The sequence below is a fragment of the Semicossyphus pulcher genome, unplaced genomic scaffold (genome assembly GCF_022749685.1).
Source record: "Semicossyphus pulcher isolate SPU_LCO1_2020_fin unplaced genomic scaffold, fSemPul1.0.p SCAF_13, whole genome shotgun sequence".
Classification (NCBI taxonomy): domain Eukaryota; kingdom Metazoa; phylum Chordata; class Actinopteri; order Labriformes; family Labridae; genus Semicossyphus; species Semicossyphus pulcher.
In genome coordinates this window covers 31268695-31290511 of record NW_027211637.1, presented here as the reverse complement: position 1 = coordinate 31290511, position 21817 = coordinate 31268695, and the positions used below count along the sequence as shown (strand labels likewise).

At 42.8% G+C, this 21817-nt stretch overlaps 2 protein-coding genes across 2 annotated transcripts; both read right to left on the bottom strand.

Annotated features, from left to right (window-relative positions):
- Positions 1–1051: 1051 nt before the first annotated feature.
- Positions 1052–5304, bottom strand: LOC138589414 (peptidase inhibitor 16-like). Its single transcript, XM_069659676.1, has 4 exons — positions 5218–5304; positions 5026–5135; positions 3700–3791; positions 1052–3302 (listed from the first exon to the last, which is right to left on the bottom strand). Exons 1-4 carry the CDS (start codon positions 5302–5304, stop codon positions 2779–2781), a joined length of 813 nt encoding a protein of 270 aa, XP_069515777.1. The 3' UTR covers positions 1052–2778.
- Positions 5305–18300: 12996 nt separating this feature from the next.
- Positions 18301–20837, bottom strand: LOC138589413 (peptidase inhibitor 16-like). The gene is made up of 4 exons (XM_069659675.1): positions 20751–20837; positions 20559–20668; positions 19233–19324; positions 18301–18835 (listed from the first exon to the last, which is right to left on the bottom strand). The coding sequence occupies exons 1-4, from the start codon at positions 20835–20837 to the stop codon at positions 18312–18314; spliced, it is 813 nt and encodes a 270-aa protein (XP_069515776.1). The 3' UTR covers positions 18301–18311.
- Positions 20838–21817: the final 980 nt, after the last annotated feature.

The window sequence follows — 21817 nt, the reverse complement described above, 5'->3', positions numbered from 1 at the left end:
TGGACAGGCTAACAAGCAGCAAAAGCGAGCACAGTATACCTGCTACTTAGTGCTAAAAATATATCAGTACAATAACACGCAAGCATTTAACTCACCGAAAAGCTGGAGCTCAGACTTCTTGCACGGCCAGAAAGTTCCATAAATCCCACAGAGAGACGGATTATTTGTCCTCTAAAGGCTCCAACAACACAAACAGGTGAAGTTAAGTTCAGTGACCGTGTGTCTGTGACCGTGACGTCTAGCAGACAGCCAGCAGGATCCATCTGTCAATCAAGTGATCCGACCCCTATAATCCGGCTTAATCTCATTAAAACGAGTGTGTTATAAAAAAAACCTCACCCCCTGTACAGTTATCTTAAACAATAAACTTAACTATTTATAAAAAAAACCTTTTTTGTACCAGGCTGTAAACATGTTTATTTCTGCTGTAAAAATTAGCATTTTCCCACCTGCTGTAATGTTATTTCTTGTTTTCTGGAGCCAGCCTCAAGTGGCCACTCGAGGAACTGCAGGTTTTTGCACTTACACATTGGCTTCATTTTTCAACACCGGAGGTTGTCTGCTACATTATTGCTGTGTTCAAAATGCCATACTATACTAGCAGTATGTACTGATTTAGCCAAAATGTAGCATGTACTATGCAGTATGCAAACAAAAGCAAAATGCCAAAAATACCCGGATGTCGTACTGATTTGGAGAAAATCTTCAGTATGCATTGGACCGGTCTACCTCGCCTTCTGTATCCCACAATGCAAAGTGCTGGAACGTCACAGCGGCAGTTGAAATGACGGGCAGCAGCAGCATTCCAGCAGAAGGGGGCGCTAAAGCTAAAGAAGCGGTGGTTATTGTTTACTTCCACCTGGCGTAGCTTACTGCAAAATTAATTTGAATAGCTCCTCTATACTTCAAACGACCGCTGAACGCAGTATGCAGTATATAGCATGTAGTATATTGTATCTAGTGTATAGTACGGCATATCGAACACAGCCCAGGTGTCCTCAGACTCCTTAATGAATGTGAACTGGTGGAAAAAGAGCCATAAACGTTGTCGAAAAGAAGAAACGGTTTATTTCTTTATTAATCTTATATACAGACATTTACATCATCTTTGCTAAGTTACTGAGGATAGTTATGGTAATTTCCTGTTGTCTAACACAGTGTCACAGAGATAATGTACATTATTAGAGACTCTGTCCAGTTGTTGCTCCAGTAAATGATGAACAGTAGATTATATTTATGAAGAAGAAGCAGGGTCGTCAGTTTGACACACAGCAAACACCGTTCACATATAATTTCTCCTGCATTTAAACTAAAAACACTACAAACAGTAAACATGTCTTTCCTTTTTCTTTACAGTGGTTCTTTTTCCACGAGATGATGCTGTGAATCTGTTCACCTCCACCCTGCAGAAACAAACGATCGACTGACCAACACGAGGAGGCGATCTGAGAGGCCGAAGCTTTATTCTTTGTGTGTGAGTGGCCTCTTTTTAAAACACTTCAACTCTGTTTTAGAATGGTACAAAAGCTCTGCAGCTCTGTGGGTCTGACATCACAAATACTTTATTGTGTTTACAGAGTGCACACAATTTAAAATGTTATGTCACACAAAAATACTTTATTTGGTATCCTGCATCTGTAATTGAACACATCTCCGGTTGTAACGCTTTGATACTGTTATGTTTTATTATAAGCACGACTTCATGATGAACTTTAAAACCCACTCAGGTAAATGTGCACACTTAGCTGTGAGGGGTGACCTTACTTTGATCCTTCACACCTGAAGCTCTAAATGTAGCATGTTCACCTCAGTCTGCTCTCAAGCTAAACAAAGACTTCTGGAGAAATTAGCTCGGGTAAAAGAGAGAAGTTCAAATTAAGACGTGGGGTGTGATTAGCCTAGCTTAGCACAAAGACTGGAAGCAAAGGGGAACAGCTAGCCTGGCATCAGAACTCTAGCGTTGTTCTCTGTCACATCTGTTTTGATCCCTACTTTAGCCAACCAATCAGAGCTCTGTAAGCTGAGTAATGAATAGATTGTAAACTTGCTACATAGCTAGCTAAATACCTAGCTTAACCTTCATTCTTAAAAAACGGTGGGGGGAAATGGTCATATAGGATGTTAACGAATGCTACATTATACCATTTTTTGATGTAAATCCTCTTAAAAGTGAATATTATGGCTTTAACATGTATATCTCTTAGTTAGCTTAGAAGCTAAGTATAGGAGCATTTTCAATCTTTAGCTGGACACTGCCAAGCAATGCCAATCCAGTATTTATGATAAGCTAGGCTAAAGACATTCTAACACCCACCATGAGATTGATCTAAACATCTCACTCCCACAGAAAGTGAAGATGCATTGATTGATAAATTCTGATTTATTCTCACAAGGCCCTTTTCTGTTCTGTAGTATAGCGTTGGTTTCAGCTAGCGGTCCAAAAAATCATCCAAACTGGTGTTTTAAATTTGTCTCTTTTGATATGAATGACATATTTAGTGCCTGTAAGTTTCTGCTAGCTTCCTTGCAGTTAAATGTTTGTATCCTTAGCATTTTAAAGCAGGTTTTGCACACATTATTTGCCCCAGATCTCGGCCTGGACCACGGGCAGATGTTTAGAAAATGGTTTTCGGGTGAGTGTGAATTATGAATGGACCCAAATGGGGGAGAGACGGGAAACAGTTTGTTACCACCGGGCGGATTAAAGGTCATGTGCAGTCAACGCAAGAGTGGTGAGGTGTAGAGGAACTTTTTTCCTCCTCCTCCTCCTCCTCCTCCTCACAGCCTCAGAGTCAGGATGGCAGTCAGACTGGCTAACAGGACAGACGGTGAACATACTGAAGCAGCGCTCATTGTAACTCTGTTTTTCTGGAATATTTTTCCAACCACATCTCTCTCTGCTTTTTCCGCTGGCTTTATCTCCTCTACCTGCTCCTCCTCCTCTTCTTCCTCCTTCTCCCTCATCTTTTCCTGAACCTCCTCAAGTCTTCCCAGTGTCGTTAGCGGGGCTTCTGGAGGTTGTGTGCCTGGGTCAGGCGTGTCATCTGGTTGGATTTCCTCTGAGTCCCCTGCAGAGGTGGTGGTGACACGGGGAGTGCTGGTTGTAGGTGTGATGGCGGTGGTGGCAGGCGGGACATGAGGGTCAGATGTTACAGGAGGAGGAACAACCGCCTCCTCTTCCTCCTTTTCCTCCTCTTCATCCTCTGCAGGCAGGAGGAATGGCACAGTTGTTGCAGGAAATTCTGTAAACTCATCTTCATCCTCCGCATCAATGTCATCCTCCTCCTCCACCGTGTCGGCGACTAGAAAACACAAGAGCATTATTTTCATGAACTTCTGACTTAAAGGTTATTTGAAGTCATTTTTTAAACTTTTAATCTATAAAAAAGATGCAACAAAAAAATCCTGTTACAATTTCTCAGGAGCAAAACATGGCTGCTTCTTTTGTATGTAAGATATTTATTTGAAATAATACAAAACAAAGAAAAGCAGGAAGTCTTCTGTTTGAGACGCTTGAAACAAAGTTTGGTGCTTTCTGTTGAATGAATGAATCAAAACATTAACAGACGAAGTCATATTTGTTGATTAACTTGTTATAAATATAAAAGCTGTGTACTGTACGGGTTCTGAACTCTGCTTACTAGGACCTGATTTGTCAGTGAATGTGAACTACAGAGGAGTAAAGACAGCGTGTCGTACCACAGAGGTTGTTTTCACACTTCTGGAAGTTCTCAGGACATCTGGAGCACCAATCACCTTCAACGTACGGCCGCTCGCCTTCATAGTTCCCTCTGAAAACATACAAAAACACACAGGTAATATATAGTGTAATAATAAGTCTAATTGTACTCTGTTATAGTCTCCTCTAATTTCTCCTTCATGCACTGAAATACATAATCAGCGAAAATACTAAATAGTTATACATACAACAGTCCACAAGAGGGAGCTCATGTCCCAGCAGTAGCACTGCTACTTCAGTCACATCAACATAATTCATTATAGTGCAAGCAGTTAGACTAGCAGTGGTATCACTCTACTGATGAGAGAAGTAGTGCTGTCAGTGATACAGAGGTAACATTATACAGTATAGTCATATAGTAAAACTATAACATGGAGAAGCACTGGTAGAAGAGGAGGAGAAGTTGCAGTACTAAAAAGGGAGAAGTACTACCAGGACTTGGAGGAGAAGGAGTAGTACTACTAAGAGTAGAAGAAGGAGGAGTACTACCAGGAAGAGGGGGAAGCAATACTTGGCAAACAAGTGCTAGTACCAGGAGGAGGAGAAGTAGTACTTGGAGAACAAGGAGGACGAGTACTAGTAGAAGGAAACATAAGAGGAGTCGTAGTACTACTTAAAGGGGGTGGCAGGAGAAGGAAGAGGTGGAGGAGTACTATTAGACAGAGAAGGAGGAGGATTAAAAGGAGGACAAGGAGGAAAAGTACTTCTAGGAGGACAAGGAGGTGGAGGAAGGGGAGGGGTAGTCACTTAGAGAAGTAGTGCTGGGAGAAAGAGGAGAAGGAGTAGTAAAAGGAGGAAGAGAAGGAGAAGTACTACTAAGATTAGAAGGAGGAGGAGGGGGAGGAGAATTATTACAAGGACAAGGAGGAGAAGAAGTAGTACTACTAAGATTCCGAGAAGGCGGAGTACTTCTAGGAGGAGGAGAAGTACTACTAAGACGAGGAGGTGAAGAAGTAGAACTACTAGGAGGAGGAGGAGGAGGAGGAGTTTTACATTAGAAGGAGTAATAGCAGGAGTAGAAGTGGTAGTGGAAGTGTTATTAGTGATATTAAACAGTCATGTAGCATTGACAGTAGTGGGAGAAACACCAGAAGTAGTAGTATGAATAATAGTCCAGTTAGTATTAATAGTAGTGGTTAGTAGTACTAGTAGTGGTAGTCGTAGTAAAAGTGATTTACTAGGAAGTAGAAGTAACGAGTGGTAGTGACTGTAGCAGCAGTGTATTAGTTGCAGCATCAGTAGTGTTAGTTCTGAAGTACAGGCAGTATTACAGTGGAGGTACTGACGTCGGGTAGTAGTTGCAGACGAGGAAGTAGGTCTTCCCCCAGTTCAGTCCCTCCATGTCGTTACAGTGATGCACAGCACAGCCGACTCTGTGAGTGTCCGCCCACACCATCTGGAACACACACAGCTTAGATCCAGACCTGTGATACACGCCTGTTTAAGTAATTGTGCGTGCGTGTTTGCGTGTTTCTGACCTGTGTGTAGTGTCCACACATCTTGTCTTCATCACAGCTGTTGTTGTGGAAATCATAGTTCAGGTGTTCTACAGGAATCAGTGACATCACAACACATCACATTAGGCTCATGTGTCTTTATTGTATTAGATTATTTATTCACTTAATTTGTAAACTGCATTTAAATTGTGTTTTTGGTAACTGTGGAGTCAGCTGTGACACTTTTATACGTTTTCTTATATTTCTGCATCAAAACAGACGACCGGATGTGACTTAACGTAAGGGAGTCCTGCAGATTAATAAGGGCTGTAACATTAATAGATTTTTGAATTCTTGTCATTGAAGAAGAAGAAATTGTTAAAACATATGCATAAGACGGACCACAGGGTGATAATTATGAGCCTGTTAGGTATCAAAGAGAGCAGGAACAGGCCACGATGAGGAGAAATAACGAGAGACAGTGAGCTGTAGTGCAACGAGAACCAGTGGGCAGGTGTCGTGAATAGTGACCGGTGTTAGCTAGCGATATCTAGCAATTGAATTTACAATTGAATTCAGCGGACACTTTTGTCCAACGCGACGGACATCTGAGAGTCAATACAACACATGCAACGATCAAGACAGGTGCCGACCGTGCCAGGCAGAGCACAGCGCTTTTTTCACATCACAACATGTGTCGACTGCGTGTCGGCTGCAGCTTCAGCTGGGCTAAACGGTAACAGTCCGTACTACGTTACAGAGAGAGAGTGGTGACGTTTCTTCTTATACCCTAATTTCGAGTTAGCTAACTTTAAAAATCAAGTCTTACTGTACACAGCTCACATTTTCGCCGATGAATCTCTGATTGTATGTCCTGCTGGGAGCAGAGGCTGCTGCTGACGGTGAACCTCATGCTGTATGTATTGAAGGGATCGCACCAGCCATCAGTCTCACTTGCTCCTGGTTTTAACGTCCCATCCTGAACTCCATGATATCGCTTGCAACATAATCCTCCTGTGAACAATGAGCGCAACAGATGACAGCGTTTTTTTGTGAACGGTGCAGAAACAAGGTCCCGTCTCTTCACCAGTACCAAACACATCCAGGCAAGAAAGCTCGCACCGTTCCTCTTCCTGTCAGGAGAACAGTGGGCTCGATGTCCTGTCAAGCTACAATTTGTGCAACCGGCACAAACTGAATAAATAACCATCACAATAACTGTTGAAATACAATGTTAGACTACCGAAATAATATGTGCACAATACGATATAACAGCGCAGACTCACTACCACCTACTACTGCACATTGAGCTAAAGTAGAGTCGGACATCGTGAGTCCCTGTAGTGACGTAATATGACACGATGTTGGAAAAAAAGCCGTTTTTAGCAGTTTTACTGATTCGGCCACTTTTTCCTCTAAATGTGTTCCCTTATGTCTTGTAATTCATTCAAAAATCAACGATTAAAATTTTCCATAGCCATTTTCAGACAAGATTAAGTGTTAATGTCGTAAAAACATAATAGGAACATTTGTCGTTGTTTGTTCTCAGTAAACGGTAAGAATATGAACATCTACAATTCTGTAAAAACTCTGCCAAACTTGGTGTGCTTATAAAGATTATGCAATATGAATTATACAACAGTAAGTTCAGACCAAGTAATCTGATTGGATTAGAGGCATTTCATGAGTGGATATATAGAGTACAACATCACTGGGTCTTTTTACTGTGCGTGTCCTTCAGCCTCAACCAGGTGTTCTGAATACTCTTAATTAACATTACAGCAGACTGTGCATGTCCACATTAGTCAGGCGGGTACCTCTGAATCGCACAGCCGACTCTTATTTCGCAAAACAAACAGATAAATGTACATGATACAAAAACAGCAGATCTGTGGTCACCTGCAGACACAGATCAGAGTGCAGGAGGATGTTTGGGTTGCTTGGCAACAACAGTCTAGTTTCAGTTGGTTGGTGGAACAATAACTAGTCTGGTGTTGGTATCTTCGTCATTTACAACACTTGCACACTTTGGTGTATATATTATTAAATATATTTTCTTATATTTTATGTCTTTTATGTTTGATATTTAACCTCTTTAAATGGGTCCTCCCAGCATAAGAATTTCACACATCTGTATTTGTATAATCGGAGTGTCAATAAACATCTTGAATCTTGATCTTGAACTCTGCATCAGCCTCATATGTAACGCCTTCATTCCCCCTTGACCTGGACTCTCATCCAACATCATAGTCTCTTAATCTACATCTGACTTCTATACCTGTACTATATCAGTGCATGGCACGCTCTTTTTGTATTTCCCACTGGGCAATATGCTGCACATTCCGAGATATAGTGTACGTATTTTATAGAATATTCTTATTTATTTTTACTGCTTACCTAATTTGATTTAATTTTCTTTATGGTGCAAGTGCAACCCGCGTGTGTTTACGTCTGTCACACACCACGTTTTTTGCTTTGCTTTTCCGTCTTCAGGTCATTTCAGCTTTCAGCATATCATTCATTCAGAGTTACTTCATTCATAGGGGAGAGGCTGTGAAAAAAGAACTCTGAATCTTTCCAAACAAAGTGCACCAGCGCACAGAACGTTCACTCCACATACATAATTAAGGCATCAAATCGTAAGTAATCTTGTGCTGCTTGTGGTAAATGAGTGCCAAAAGCCGAAAAATTTACACTTTAGCCAGGAGATGCCTAATTGACACAGAAAGTTCCCCCATCTGCTGTAATGTTAAACATTTCTGGAGAACTTTTAAATGGAAGTCTTTTTTTATTTCGCCACCCTGGCCACATTTGGCAGTAGAGCCCACAGACTGTATAAAAAGATGGACGACATGACAGCTCCCTAAAAGTGAAGCCAAAACCTTTCGGGCGCCCCCTGCTGACTGGCTGCAGTATAGGTCATAGAGCCCGCCTCCTCCATGTTAACAGACGGGACATGGGTCAAACTATAAAATCAAAACACACGGCCGATAAATTTTTCTCAAACATGGTTTCTGTCATTATAGCCAGTTATTATCATGGTGATTCACGTCCAAGTGTTCGTTTTTCTGACAAGTTTATTTTTAATTAGTTATTTGAGGCTGTCAAAATGATGATTGACAGCTCTGTTGACAAATTCGGCTCCTGCAGCCGATCAGTTCCAGGTGAACAGAGCGGAGGACGATCCCTGAGTGGAAACGTAACTAAAACAGTCGCTGCAGTCATTGAAGTTTCCATACCTGTGAACGTTAACCTCAGACCCACACAGAGAAGCTGTTATGCTGTTAAACACGCCGGTGTGTGGGATCCTTGCTGTTTTTTCGGTAAGTTAAGTGTGTGTTTGGGTTAGCGGAAGTGGCTACGGCCGCTTCACCCGCCGATCTCTACTGCACAGACTCTGGCTCCGTATGACGTCACCAATGCAAGATGGCAGCGCCTATCACAGGGGCTATTTTGGCAAGTTCCTACATCTGACAACAGGTTTATTTAATAACATGACTGTATTCAAACTAACAACCAAATTAAACCATCTATGTTGAAATTTTATGTTTATATTTTTATTTAGTAGATTTTTTTTAATATAGTTACACATTATACATGTTATACAATTTAGACGACCCAAAATGTAATTTTCATTTTTTATTTTTTTATTTTAAAAAATGTGGGGAAACCGGAGCAACCCGGGGGAAACCCACAAGGAGGGTGGGGGGTTAGGGGAAGATTGGTGGGGGGTGGGGGGTTAGGGGAGGATTGGTGGGGGTGGGGCTAGATGGGGGTAAAGGAGGGGTCAGAGGGATCTGGGTGAGGCGTTGTGGATGAGGTCCTCTTCCACCTCTGCGGTTTCCTCAACCCAAGGAAATGTCTGAACCGCTTCCACAGTGACTTCTTTTTAGTCACTGGGACTGGGACAACTTCCTCCTGGAAATCAGTTGGGGGTGAGGGGGTTAGGGTAATAGGTGGGCTCTGTGGGCTTTCTGGGGCACTGTCCTCATCCTTCTGGCAGGAGTTCTTCTTACTGGATTGCACAGAGCTTTGTTTTGAAATGGCTACAGGAGTTGAACATTTGATTCCAGATGATTCGCTGGATGAAAACCGGATAACCTCATTCACTGGTTGGTCTGAGATTGGGTGGACCTTACACTGCCGCCATTTGGGAAAGCAGCGCCACCACTGCGACTTCTTTTGGTGAACTGTGATGGTCTGTCCACCAGCCTCCGCCACATCATTTTCCATTTTCTGCTGCTCCTCCGGAGATCCAGGTGAGGTCAAATTAGTGGTGACCTCAGATTCCAGGCTTGGTGGTGCAACCATTTCTCTTTCCAGGTTGTTTGTGAATTGCTCCATGATGCTGGCTGGGGCACTGTCCTCATCCTTCTGGCAGGAGTTCTTCTTACTGGATTGCACAGAGCTTTGTTTTGAAATGGCTGCAGGAGTTGAACATTTGATTCCAGATGATTCGCTGGATGAAAACCGGATAACCTCATTCACTGGTTGGTCTGAGATTGGGTGGACCTTACACTGCCGCCATTTGGGAAAGCAGCGCCACCACTGCGACTTCTTTTGGTGAACTCTGATGGTCTGTCCACCAGCCTCCGCCACATCATTTTCCATTTTCTGCTGCTCCTCCGGAGATCCAGGTGAGGTCAAATTAGTGGTGACCTCAGATTCCAGGCTTGGTGGTGCAACCATTTCTCTTTCCAGGTTGTTTGTGAATTGCTCCATGATGCTGGCTGGTGCAACGTCTTCATCCTTCACATCCACAAGTTCCTCAATGACAGCAGAGCTAGCTTCATGAGGCTCTACTTGTTGAGGTGAGCCAGTGGGGGACAGAGTTGGGTCATATTGTTTAGACTCTGGTGTGATGTCCTTTTGTTTAACGGTATCAACCACCTCCAGAGAGTCAGAGCTCAGGTTTGAAAATGTGGGTACGTCTATTGAATCTGTGTCCATGTTAAGGTCTTCCTCAATGACTGCAGAGACAGAGGTTGAGATAGTGCTTTCTGAACTAACAGCCTCCGCCACATCATTTTCCATTTTCTGCTGCTCCTCCGGAGATCCAGGTGAGGTCAAATTAGTGGTGACCTCAGATTCCAGGCTTGGTGGTGCAACCATTTCTCTTTCCAGGTTGTTTGTGAATTGCTCCATGATGCTGGCTGGTGCAACGTCTTCATCCTTCACATCCACAAGTTCCTCAATGACAGCAGAGCTAGCTTCATGAGGCTCTACTTGTTGAGGTGAGCCAGTGGGGGACAGAGTTGGGTCATATTGTTTAGACTCTGGTGTGATGTCCTTTTGTTTAACGGTATCAACCACCTCCAGAGAATCAGAGCTCAGGTTTGAAAATGTGGGTACGTCTATTGAATCTGTGTTCATGTTAAGGTCTTCCTCAATGACTGCAGAGACAGAGGTTGAGATAGTGCTTTCTGAACTAACAGCCTCCTCCACATCTTTTTCCATTTTCTGCTGCTCCTCCGGAGATCCAGGTGAGGTCAAATTAGTGGTGACCTCAGATTCCAGGCTTGGTGGTGCAACCATTTCTCTTTCCAGGTTGTTTGTGAATTGCTCCATGATGCTGGCTGGTGCAACGTCTTCATCCTTCACATCCACAAGTTCCTCAATGACAGCAGAGCTAGCTTCATGAGGCTCTACTTGTTGAGGTGAGCCAGTGGGGGACAGAGTTGGGTCATATTGTTTAGACTCTGGTGTGATGTCCTTTTGTTTAACGGTATCAACCACCTCCAGAGAGTCAGAGCTCAGGTTTGAAAATGTGGGTACGTCTATTGAATCTGTGTTCATGTTAAGGTCTTCCTCAATGACTGCAGAGACAGAGGTTGAGATAGTGCTTTCTGAACTAACAGCCTCCTCCACATCTTTTTCCATTTTCTGCTGCTCCTCCGGAGATCCAGGTGAGGTCAAATTAGTGGTGACCTCAGATTCCAGGCTTGGTGGTGCAACCATTTCTCTTTCCAGGTTGTTTGTGAATTGCTCCATGATGCTGGCTGGTGCAACGTCTTCATCCTTCACATCCACAAGTTCTGAAGGAAGAGAGCTCGGGTCTGCTCGTGTCCCAGGCCTGGCATCTGAGGAGGGGCTAGGTGCGGCATCTTTTAACAGGTCTTCCTCTGATTTCTCCATGATAACCTGTTGTCTGCCGTCATCTTCATCCCTGAAGTCCTCATTGGGACTAAAGGATGACCAGATAGCTGTTGCATCACCGCTGGTTGATTCACATTCATCCTCTCCATAGGGTACATCTATTGAATCGTTGTTCATGTTAAGGTCTTCCTCAATGACAGCAGAGCTAGCTTCATGAGGCTCTGCTTGTTGAGGTGAGCCAGTGGGGGACAGAGTTGGGTCATATTGTTTAGACTCTGGTGTGATGTCCTTTTGTTTAACGCTATCAACCACCTCCAGAGAGTCAGAGCTCAGGTTTGAAAATGTGGGTATGTCTATTGAATCTGTGTTCATGTTAAGGTCTTCCTCAATGACTGCAGAGACGGAGGTTGAGACAGTGCTTTCTGAACTAACAGCCTCCTCCACATCATTTTCCATTTTCTGCTGCTCCTCCGGAGATCCAGGTGAGGTCAAATTAGTGGTGACCTCAGATTCCAGGCTTCCAGGTGGTGCAGCTTTTGAGTGAGAGTCTTCCTCTGCTTCCCATGTTGAGATATACTGCACCAACCTGTCTACAACGTCTAATTTGTCCATGACAACCTGTAGCATGCGGTCATCTTCATCCCTCAAGTCCTCATTGGGACTCTCAGAATCGTCAGAGTTCTTTGTACTGACAGATGCAGACACTTGATATCCCTCTTGTTTAGACGTAGAATCCATTTCGGGGGCAAGATCTTCCTCTTTGTATTGTGGAGTTTCTCCTTGGTGCTCTGCAAACGCTTGGCGACAAGCAGCTGAGTATTCATTGTCTTCGTCTTCAGCTTTTGAGTGAGAGTCTTCCTCTGCTTCCCATGTTGACATAGACTGCATCAACTCGTTTACATTGTCTGCAGCCAGGCCCAGTACATCTGAGACAAGCATTCTGGCATGAGATTCCAGGCTTGGTGGTGCAGACACTTGATATCCCTCTTGTTCAGATGTAGAATCCATCTCGGGGGCAAGATCTTCCTCTTTGTACTGTGGAGTTTCTCCTTGGTGCTCTGCAAACGCTCGGCGGAGGTTGAAAAACCTATGTAAGTGCCGCTCCACCTTTTGGTTGATGCGACAAGCAGCTGAGTATTCATTGTCTTCGTCTTCAGCTTTTGAGTGAGAGTCTTCCTCTGCTTCCCATGTTGAGATAGACTGCATCAACTCGTTTACATTGTCTGCAGCCATACTCACTATATCTGAGATGAGCATTCTGGCATTAGATTCCAGGCTTGGTGGTGCAGACACTTGATATCCCTCTTGTTCAGATGTAGAATCCATCTCGGGGGCAAGATCTTCCTCTTTGTATTGTGGAGTTTCTCCTTGGTGCTCTGCAAACGCTCGGCGGAGGTTGAAAAACCTATGTAAGTGCCGCTCCACCTTTTGGTTGATGCGACAAGCAGCTGAGTATTCATTGTCTTCGTCTTCAGCTTTTGAGTGAGAGTCTTCCTCTGCTTCCCATGTTGAGATAGACTGCATCAACTCGTTTACATTGTCTGCAGCCAGACTCACTATATCTGAGATGAGCATTCTGGCATGAGATTTCAGGCTTGGTGGTGCAGACACTTGATATCCCTCTTGTTCAGACGTAGAATCCATCTCGGGGGGAAGATCTTCCTCTTTGTATTGTGGAGTTTCTCCTTGGTGCTCTGCAAACGCTCGGCGGAGGTTGAAAAACCTATGTAATTGCTGCTCCACCTTTTGGTTGGTGCGACAAGCAGCTGAGCATTCATTGTCTTCGTCTTCAGCTTTTGAGTGAGAGTCTTCCTCTGCTTCCCATGTTGAGATAGACTGCATCAACTCGTCTGCATTGTCTGCAGCCTGACCCAGTACATCTGAGACGAGCATGCTGGCATATAAGGAGGTCATTGACGTTTCAGAGGAAACAGAGGAGACCTCTGTCTCTTCTTCCTTGCTGGGCGGGCTGGTTGTTGAAACCGTCTCCATATGTTCCATTTCCAGTGGGCTTTGTTCGATATTTGTTAACAGTACAGAGAAAATAAGTTTGTCTCTCTTGTTTTTGTTCATAATAACTAAAGTGTCTGACTGGTTAATATAACCTCTGGTGTGATGTCATAAGTGTCTTAGTGAGGATTCTCTGCCAGATCAAAGACATCAAAGACATCAAAGGTCATCAAAGAATTCTGTTTCATTCTGTGACAGACATTCCACACACACATTCTACACACACGCACACACATTCTACACACACGCACACACATTTTACACATTCTACACACATGCACACACATTTTAAACATTCTACACACATGCACACACATTTTACACATAAGCATTTCAAAATAGGCATTAGAAACCAAAATAAACATGTAAGTTAATTCTATCACGTCTTTTGAAGTGATAATCAATCTGGTATCTGGTCAGTGAAAAATGAAAAATACTCATTTTGTAGGTTTTGATAGTATTTTAGAGTTTGTGATTTGCTACAAAACATTGTAAAATCTTGATAACCCATCATGTACTCCCCTATAATAATATTATGTTAAACATTTACAAATAAAGTTTAAACACGTGCAGCCTCTCAGTAAGCAGCAGAAATAGAGCAGTAAGAGTAGTTAGCAATGAATATTTCAGCCCTTCGCGCTCCTTCATTTTAATTCCTTCATATCTGTTTCTCCTCCACTTTTGCATTTTCTATTTTTATGTGTCTGTAAACTTTTAATCTTTCCATCTTTACTTTCTCTCTCTTCACACATCAGTGTACCTTTCTCATATCTTCTCCTTTAATCATGTCTTATCTGCATTTCCACAGGTAAGGAGACATATTCGGTACAGTGCAATGAATAAGGAAACACCATTATTTAATAAACAAAACCTACAGTCATATAGGGGATATGAGATGGATCTACTTAAGATAAAAAGAGCTTTTCTTTTGGAGCTTTGGAGGTGTGGGTGCAGGAAAAGAGAACAGTGAAGCGTTGCTTTCCAACATAAAGACACTGTATTGACTTTTGTCATACAGGTAAACTTAAACTCTTGCTTACAAAATCAAAAACAGGGATTTAACTCAAATCCTAATCTGCTTTCTTGTTATCTTCTCTTGTAAACTGACAGAAGCCCTGTCCCTTCTGTTTCATCTCAGTCCTTCTCTTTCTTCTCCCCACACTGTTTGCCTTCTTCCTTCACCAGGGTAATCAGCTCATCAGCTTCAGCTGGGCAGCACCCATTGATCTCACTGCCCTGCTCTCCCTGGGCTTTGTAGTCTATTAACAGATGCCATGATGGGTTGTAGTCCTTGTTGCAGCCACCTGGAGGGAATGTATCTCCCCTCAATGACGCTGCCTCTCATGACATTACATTGTATATAATTTTGTTTTAGAAAAATATCTTATCTAATTAAAACAGCTTTTAATCGATTGACAATCTTTAAACAAAGTCTGTTTTCTACACATAATCATTAAGTAATTTTTTTAACAATGTGAAATGGAGATAATCTATCCCATATCTTTATTTCCTATGACAATGAGTTAAGTAACCTGCTTCTATGAACTAATGCAGTAATTTTGTATTTTGAGATATTAAGCTTACAGTCTTCATATAATATGAAACACAAACATTAGTTATAGTATCCACAGCTGCTGCAGGCTTCAGTCAGTTGTAGCTCAGAGTAACTCAGTTGTTTCTGTCACAGTCTGCCCTCCTGGCATTCTCCATCTTCTATCATAGACAGTATAAATAATGGACATAGTCTCAGTGACGTCACCCATTGGTTTCTGAAGAAGCGTTTTGAAGCCTGAATTGCGCCGGCGCTGGGGGTCGCTATATTAGAAATGCCAGAGCCTGCTAATCTAGAGGCAGGCAAAGAGGCGGAGCGCGAACGAGCTGAAGCCTATGGTTGAGGACTATGGGCGGGCCGCATGAATCAGCCAGCTACGGCTAAGCTATATGCTCCTGAGCGTAGCTAGCGGTTATTAGCCATAGACTGTATAAATGATGAATGAACTAGTTTAACTTTCCCAGGAGGAGATTCTGTTTGTAATGGTGACTGACTGCAGGTGTTTAGTTATCAGAGTAAAGAAGCAGCGGACTCTCTGCTCGCTCGCCCGGTGAAAAAACAGCTAGTCGACATGTAACTGGAAATGTAAAATAACCGGTCTTCTGTCTTCTTCGGTCAGTCTGCTGTAATCTCTCCGGGGAAAAGCCAACAACTCCTGACTCCTATTTACTGGCCGACAATTAAATAAATGTTTGATAAACACTGGACAGGCTAACAAGCAGCAAAAGCGAGCACAGTATACCTGCTACTTAGTGCTAAAAATATATCAGTACAATAACACGCAAGCATTTAACTCACCGAAAAGCTGGAGCTCAGACTTCTTGCACGGCCAGAAAGTTCCATAAATCCCACAGAGAGACGGATTATTTGTCCTCTAAAGGCTCCAACAACACAAACAGGTGAAGTTAAGTTCAGTGACCGTGTGTCTGTGACCGTGACGTCTAGCAGACAGCCAGCAGGATCCATCTGTCAATCAAGTGATCCGACCCCTATAATCCGGCTTAATCTCATTAAAACGAGTGTGTTATAAAAAAAACCTCACCCCCTGTACAGTTATCTTAAACAATAAACTTAACTATTTATAAAAAAAACCTTTTTTGTACCAGGCTGTAAACATGTTTATTTCTGCTGTAAAAATTAGCATTTTCCCACCTGCTGTAATGTTATTTCTTGTTTTCTGGAGCCAGCCTCAAGTGGCCACTCGAGGAACTGCAGGTTTTTGCACTTACACATTGGCTTCATTTTTCAACACCGGAGGTTGTCTGCTACATTATTGCTGTGTTCAAAATGCCATACTATACTAGCAGTATGTACTGATTTAGCCAAAATGTAGCATGTACTATGCAGTATGCAAACAAAAGCAAAATGCCAAAAATACCCGGATGTCGTACTGATTTGGAGAAAATCTTCAGTATGCATTGGACCGGTCTACCTCGCCTTCTGTATCCCACAATGCAAAGTGCTGGAACGTCACAGCGGCAGTTGAAATGACGGGCAGCAGCAGCATTCCAGCAGAAGGGGGCGCTAAAGCTAAAGAAGCGGTGGTTATTGTTTACTTCCACCTGGCGTAGCTTACTGCAAAATTAATTTGAATAGCTCCTCTATACTTCAAACGACCGCTGAACGCAGTATGCAGTATATAGCATGTAGTATATTGTATCTAGTGTATAGTACGGCATATCGAACACAGCCCAGGTGTCCTCAGACTCCTTAATGAATGTGAACTGGTGGAAAAAGAGCCATAAACGTTGTCGAAAAGAAGAAACGGTTTATTTCTTTATTAATCTTATATACAGACATTTACATCATCTTTGCTAAGTTACTGAGGATAGTTATGGTAATTTCCTGTTGTCTAACACAGTGTCACAGAGATAATGTACATTATTAGAGACTCTGTCCAGTTGTTGCTCCAGTAAATGATGAACAGTAGATTATATTTATGAAGAAGAAGCAGGGTCGTCAGTTTGACACACAGCAAACACCGTTCACATATAATTTCTCCTGCATTTAAACTAAAAACACTACAAACAGTAAACATGTCTTTCCTTTTTCTTTACAGTGGTTCTTTTTCCACGAGATGATGCTGTGAATCTGTTCACCTCCACCCTGCAGAAACAAACGATCGACTGACCAACACGAGGAGGCGATCTGAGAGGCCGAAGCTTTATTCTTTGTGTGTGAGTGGCCTCTTTTTAAAACACTTCAACTCTGTTTTAGAATGGTACAAAAGCTCTGCAGCTCTGTGGGTCTGACATCACAAATACTTTATTGTGTTTACAGAGTGCACACAATTTAAAATGTTATGTCACACAAAAATACTTTATTTGGTATCCTGCATCTGTAATTGAACACATCTCCGGTTGTAACGCTTTGATACTGTTATGTTTTATTATAAGCACGACTTCATGATGAACTTTAAAACCCACTCAGGTAAATGTGCACACTTAGCTGTGAGGGGTGACCTTACTTTGATCCTTCACACCTGAAGCTCTAAATGTAGCATGTTCACCTCAGTCTGCTCTCAAGCTAAACAAAGACTTCTGGAGAAATTAGCTCGGGTAAAAGAGAGAAGTTCAAATTAAGACGTGGGGTGTGATTAGCCTAGCTTAGCACAAAGACTGGAAGCAAAGGGGAACAGCTAGCCTGGCATCAGAACTCTAGCGTTGTTCTCTGTCACATCTGTTTTGATCCCTACTTTAGCCAACCAATCAGAGCTCTGTAAGCTGAGTAATGAATAGATTGTAAACTTGCTACATAGCTAGCTAAATACCTAGCTTAACCTTCATTCTTAAAAAACGGTGGGGGGAAATGGTCATATAGGATGTTAACGAATGCTACATTATACCATTTTTTGATGTAAATCCTCTTAAAAGTGAATATTATGGCTTTAACATGTATATCTCTTAGTTAGCTTAGAAGCTAAGTATAGGAGCATTTTCAATCTTTAGCTGGACACTGCCAAGCAATGCCAATCCAGTATTTATGATAAGCTAGGCTAAAGACATTCTAACACCCACCATGAGATTGATCTAAACATCTCACTCCCACAGAAAGTGAAGATGCATTGATTGATAAATTCTGATTTATTCTCACAAGGCCCTTTTCTGTTCTGTAGTATAGCGTTGGTTTCAGCTAGCGGTCCAAAAAATCATCCAAACTGGTGTTTTAAATTTGTCTCTTTTGATATGAATGACATATTTAGTGCCTGTAAGTTTCTGCTAGCTTCCTTGCAGTTAAATGTTTGTATCCTTAGCATTTTAAAGCAGGTTTTGCACACATTATTTGCCCCAGATCTCGGCCTGGACCACGGGCAGATGTTTAGAAAATGGTTTTCGGGTGAGTGTGAATTATGAATGGACCCAAATGGGGGAGAGACGGGAAACAGTTTGTTACCACCGGGCGGATTAAAGGTCATGTGCAGTCAACGCAAGAGTGGTGAGGTGTAGAGGAACTTTTTTCCTCCTCCTCCTCCTCCTCCTCACAGCCTCAGAGTCAGGATGGCAGTCAGACTGGCTAACAGGACAGACGGTGAACATACTGAAGCAGCGCTCATTGTAACTCTGTTTTTCTGGAATATTTTTCCAACCACATCTCTCTCTGCTTTTTCCGCTGGCTTTATCTCCTCTACCTGCTCCTCCTCCTCTTCTTCCTCCTTCTCCCTCATCTTTTCCTGAACCTCCTCAAGTCTTCCCAGTGTCGTTAGCGGGGCTTCTGGAGGTTGTGTGCCTGGGTCAGGCGTGTCATCTGGTTGGATTTCCTCTGAGTCCCCTGCAGAGGTGGTGGTGACACGGGGAGTGCTGGTTGTAGGTGTGATGGCGGTGGTGGCAGGCGGGACATGAGGGTCAGATGTTACAGGAGGAGGAACAACCGCCTCCTCTTCCTCCTTTTCCTCCTCTTCATCCTCTGCAGGCAGGAGGAATGGCACAGTTGTTGCAGGAAATTCTGTAAACTCATCTTCATCCTCCGCATCAATGTCATCCTCCTCCTCCACCGTGTCGGCGACTAGAAAACACAAGAGCATTATTTTCATGAACTTCTGACTTAAAGGTTATTTGAAGTCATTTTTTAAACTTTTAATCTATAAAAAAGATGCAACAAAAAAATCCTGTTACAATTTCTCAGGAGCAAAACATGGCTGCTTCTTTTGTATGTAAGATATTTATTTGAAATAATACAAAACAAAGAAAAGCAGGAAGTCTTCTGTTTGAGACGCTTGAAACAAAGTTTGGTGCTTTCTGTTGAATGAATGAATCAAAACATTAACAGACGAAGTCATATTTGTTGATTAACTTGTTATAAATATAAAAGCTGTGTACTGTACGGGTTCTGAACTCTGCTTACTAGGACCTGATTTGTCAGTGAATGTGAACTACAGAGGAGTAAAGACAGCGTGTCGTACCACAGAGGTTGTTTTCACACTTCTGGAAGTTCTCAGGACATCTGGAGCACCAATCACCTTCAACGTACGGCCGCTCGCCTTCATAGTTCCCTCTGAAAACATACAAAAACACACAGGTAATATATAGTGTAATAATAAGTCTAATTGTACTCTGTTATAGTCTCCTCTAATTTCTCCTTCATGCACTGAAATACATAATCAGCGAAAATACTAAATAGTTATACATGCAACAGTCCACAAGAGGGAGCTCATGTCCCAGCAGTAGCACTGCTACTTCAGTCACATCAACATAATTCATTATAGTGCAAGCAGTTAGACTAGCAGTGGTATCACTCTACTGATGAGAGAAGTAGTGCTGTCAGTGATACAGAGGTAACATTATACAGTATAGTCATATAGTAAAACTATAACATGGAGAAGCACTGGTAGAAGAGGAGGAGAAGTTGCAGTACTAAAAAGGGAGAAGTACTACCAGGACTTGGAGGAGAAGGAGTAGTACTACTAAGAGTAGAAGAAGGAGGAGTACTACCAGGAAGAGGGGGAAGCAATACTTGGCAAACAAGTGCTAGTACCAGGAGGAGGAGAAGTAGTACTTGGAGAACAAGGAGGACGAGTACTAGTAGAAGGAAACATAAGAGGAGTCGTAGTACTACTTAAAGGGGGTGGCAGGAGAAGGAAGAGGTGGAGGAGTACTATTAGACAGAGAAGGAGGAGGATTAAAAGGAGGACAAGGAGGAAAAGTACTTCTAGGAGGACAAGGAGGTGGAGGAAGGGGAGGGGTAGTCACTTAGAGAAGTAGTGCTGGGAGAAAGAGGAGAAGGAGTAGTAAAAGGAGGAAGAGAAGGAGAAGTACTACTAAGATTAGAAGGAGGAGGAGGGGGAGGAGAATTATTACAAGGACAAGGAGGAGAAGAAGTAGTACTACTAAGATTCCGAGAAGGCGGAGTACTTCTAGGAGGAGGAGAAGTACTACTAAGACGAGGAGGTGAAGAAGTAGAACTACTAGGAGGAGGAGGAGGAGGAGGAGTTTTACATTAGAAGGAGTAATAGCAGGAGTAGAAGTGGTAGTGGAAGTGTTATTAGTGATATTAAACAGTCATGTAGCATTGACAGTAGTGGGAGAAACACCAGAAGTAGTAGTATGAATAATAGTCCAGTTAGTATTAATAGTAGTGGTTAGTAGTACTAGTAGTGGTAGTCGTAGTAAAAGTGATTTACTAGGAAGTAGAAGTAACGAGTGGTAGTGACTGTAGCAGCAGTGTATTAGTTGCAGCATCAGTAGTGTTAGTTCTGAAGTACAGGCAGTATTACAGTGGAGGTACTGACGTCGGGTAGTAGTTGCAGACGAGGAAGTAGGTCTTCCCCCAGTTCAGTCCCTCCATGTCGTTACAGTGATGCACAGCACAGCCGACTCTGTGAGTGTCCGCCCACACCATCTGGAACACACACAGCTTAGATCCAGACCTGTGATACACGCCTGTTTAAGTAATTGTGCGTGCGTGTTTGCGTGTTTCTGACCTGTGTGTAGTGTCCACACATCTTGTCTTCATCACAGCTGTTGTTGTGGAAATCATAGTTCAGGTGTTCTACAGGAATCAGTGACATCACAACACATCACATTAGGCTCATGTGTCTTTATTGTATTAGATTATTTATTCACTTAATTTGTAAACTGCATTTAAATTGTGTTTTTGGTAACTGTGGAGTCAGCTGTGACACTTTTATACGTTTTCTTATATTTCTGCATCAAAACAGACGACCGGATGTGACTTAACGTAAGGGAGTCCTGCAGATTAATAAGGGCTGTAACATTAATAGATTTTTGAATTCTTGTCATTGAAGAAGAAGAAATTGTTAAAACATATGCATAAGACGGACCACAGGGTGATAATTATGAGCCTGTTAGGTATCAAAGAGAGCAGGAACAGGCCACGATGAGGAGAAATAACGAGAGACAGTGAGCTGTAGTGCAACGAGAACCAGTGGGCAGGTGTCGTGAATAGTGACCGGTGTTAGCTAGCGATATCTAGCAATTGAATTTACAATTGAATTCAGCGGACACTTTTGTCCAACGCGACGGACATCTGAGAGTCAATACAACACATGCAACGATCAAGACAGGTGCCGACCGTGCCAGGCAGAGCACAGCGCTTTTTTCACATCACAACATGTGTCGACTGCGTGTCGGCTGCAGCTTCAGCTGGGCTAAACGGTAACAGTCCGTACTACGTTACAGAGAGAGAGTGGTGACGTTTCTTCTTATACCCTAATTTCAAGTTAGCTAACTTTAAAAATCAAGTCTTACTGTACACAGCTCACATTTTCGCCGATGAATCTCTGATTGTATGTCCTGCTGGGAGCAGAGGCTGCTGCTGACGGTGAACCTCATGCTGTATGTATTGAAGGGATCGCACCAGCCATCAGTCTCACTTGCTCCTGGTTTTAACGTCCCATCCTGAACTCCATGATATCGCTTGCAACATAATCCTCCTGTGAACAATGAGCGCAACAGATGACAGCGTTTTTTTGTGAACGGTGCAGAAACAAGGTCCCGTCTCTTCACCAGTACCAAACACATCCAGGCA

Coding starts and splice junctions, on each gene's coding strand:
- LOC138589414 (XM_069659676.1), bottom strand. CDS start 5,304: ATGTCACTGATTCCTGTAGAACACCTGAACTATGATTTCCACAACAAC. Junction 5,136..5,217: donor TGTGTGGACACTACACACAG/GTCAGAAACACG, acceptor TGTGTGTTCCAG/ATGGTGTGGGCGGACACTCA. Junction 3,303..3,699: donor GTGTGAAAACAACCTCTGTG/GTACGACACGCT, acceptor TGTGTTTTCTAG/TCGCCGACACGGTGGAGGAG.
- LOC138589413 (XM_069659675.1), bottom strand. CDS start 20,837: ATGTCACTGATTCCTGTAGAACACCTGAACTATGATTTCCACAACAAC. Junction 20,669..20,750: donor TGTGTGGACACTACACACAG/GTCAGAAACACG, acceptor TGTGTGTTCCAG/ATGGTGTGGGCGGACACTCA. Junction 19,325..20,558: donor GTCTGCAACTACTACCCGAC/GTCAGTACCTCC, acceptor GTATGTTTTCAG/AGGGAACTATGAAGGCGAGC.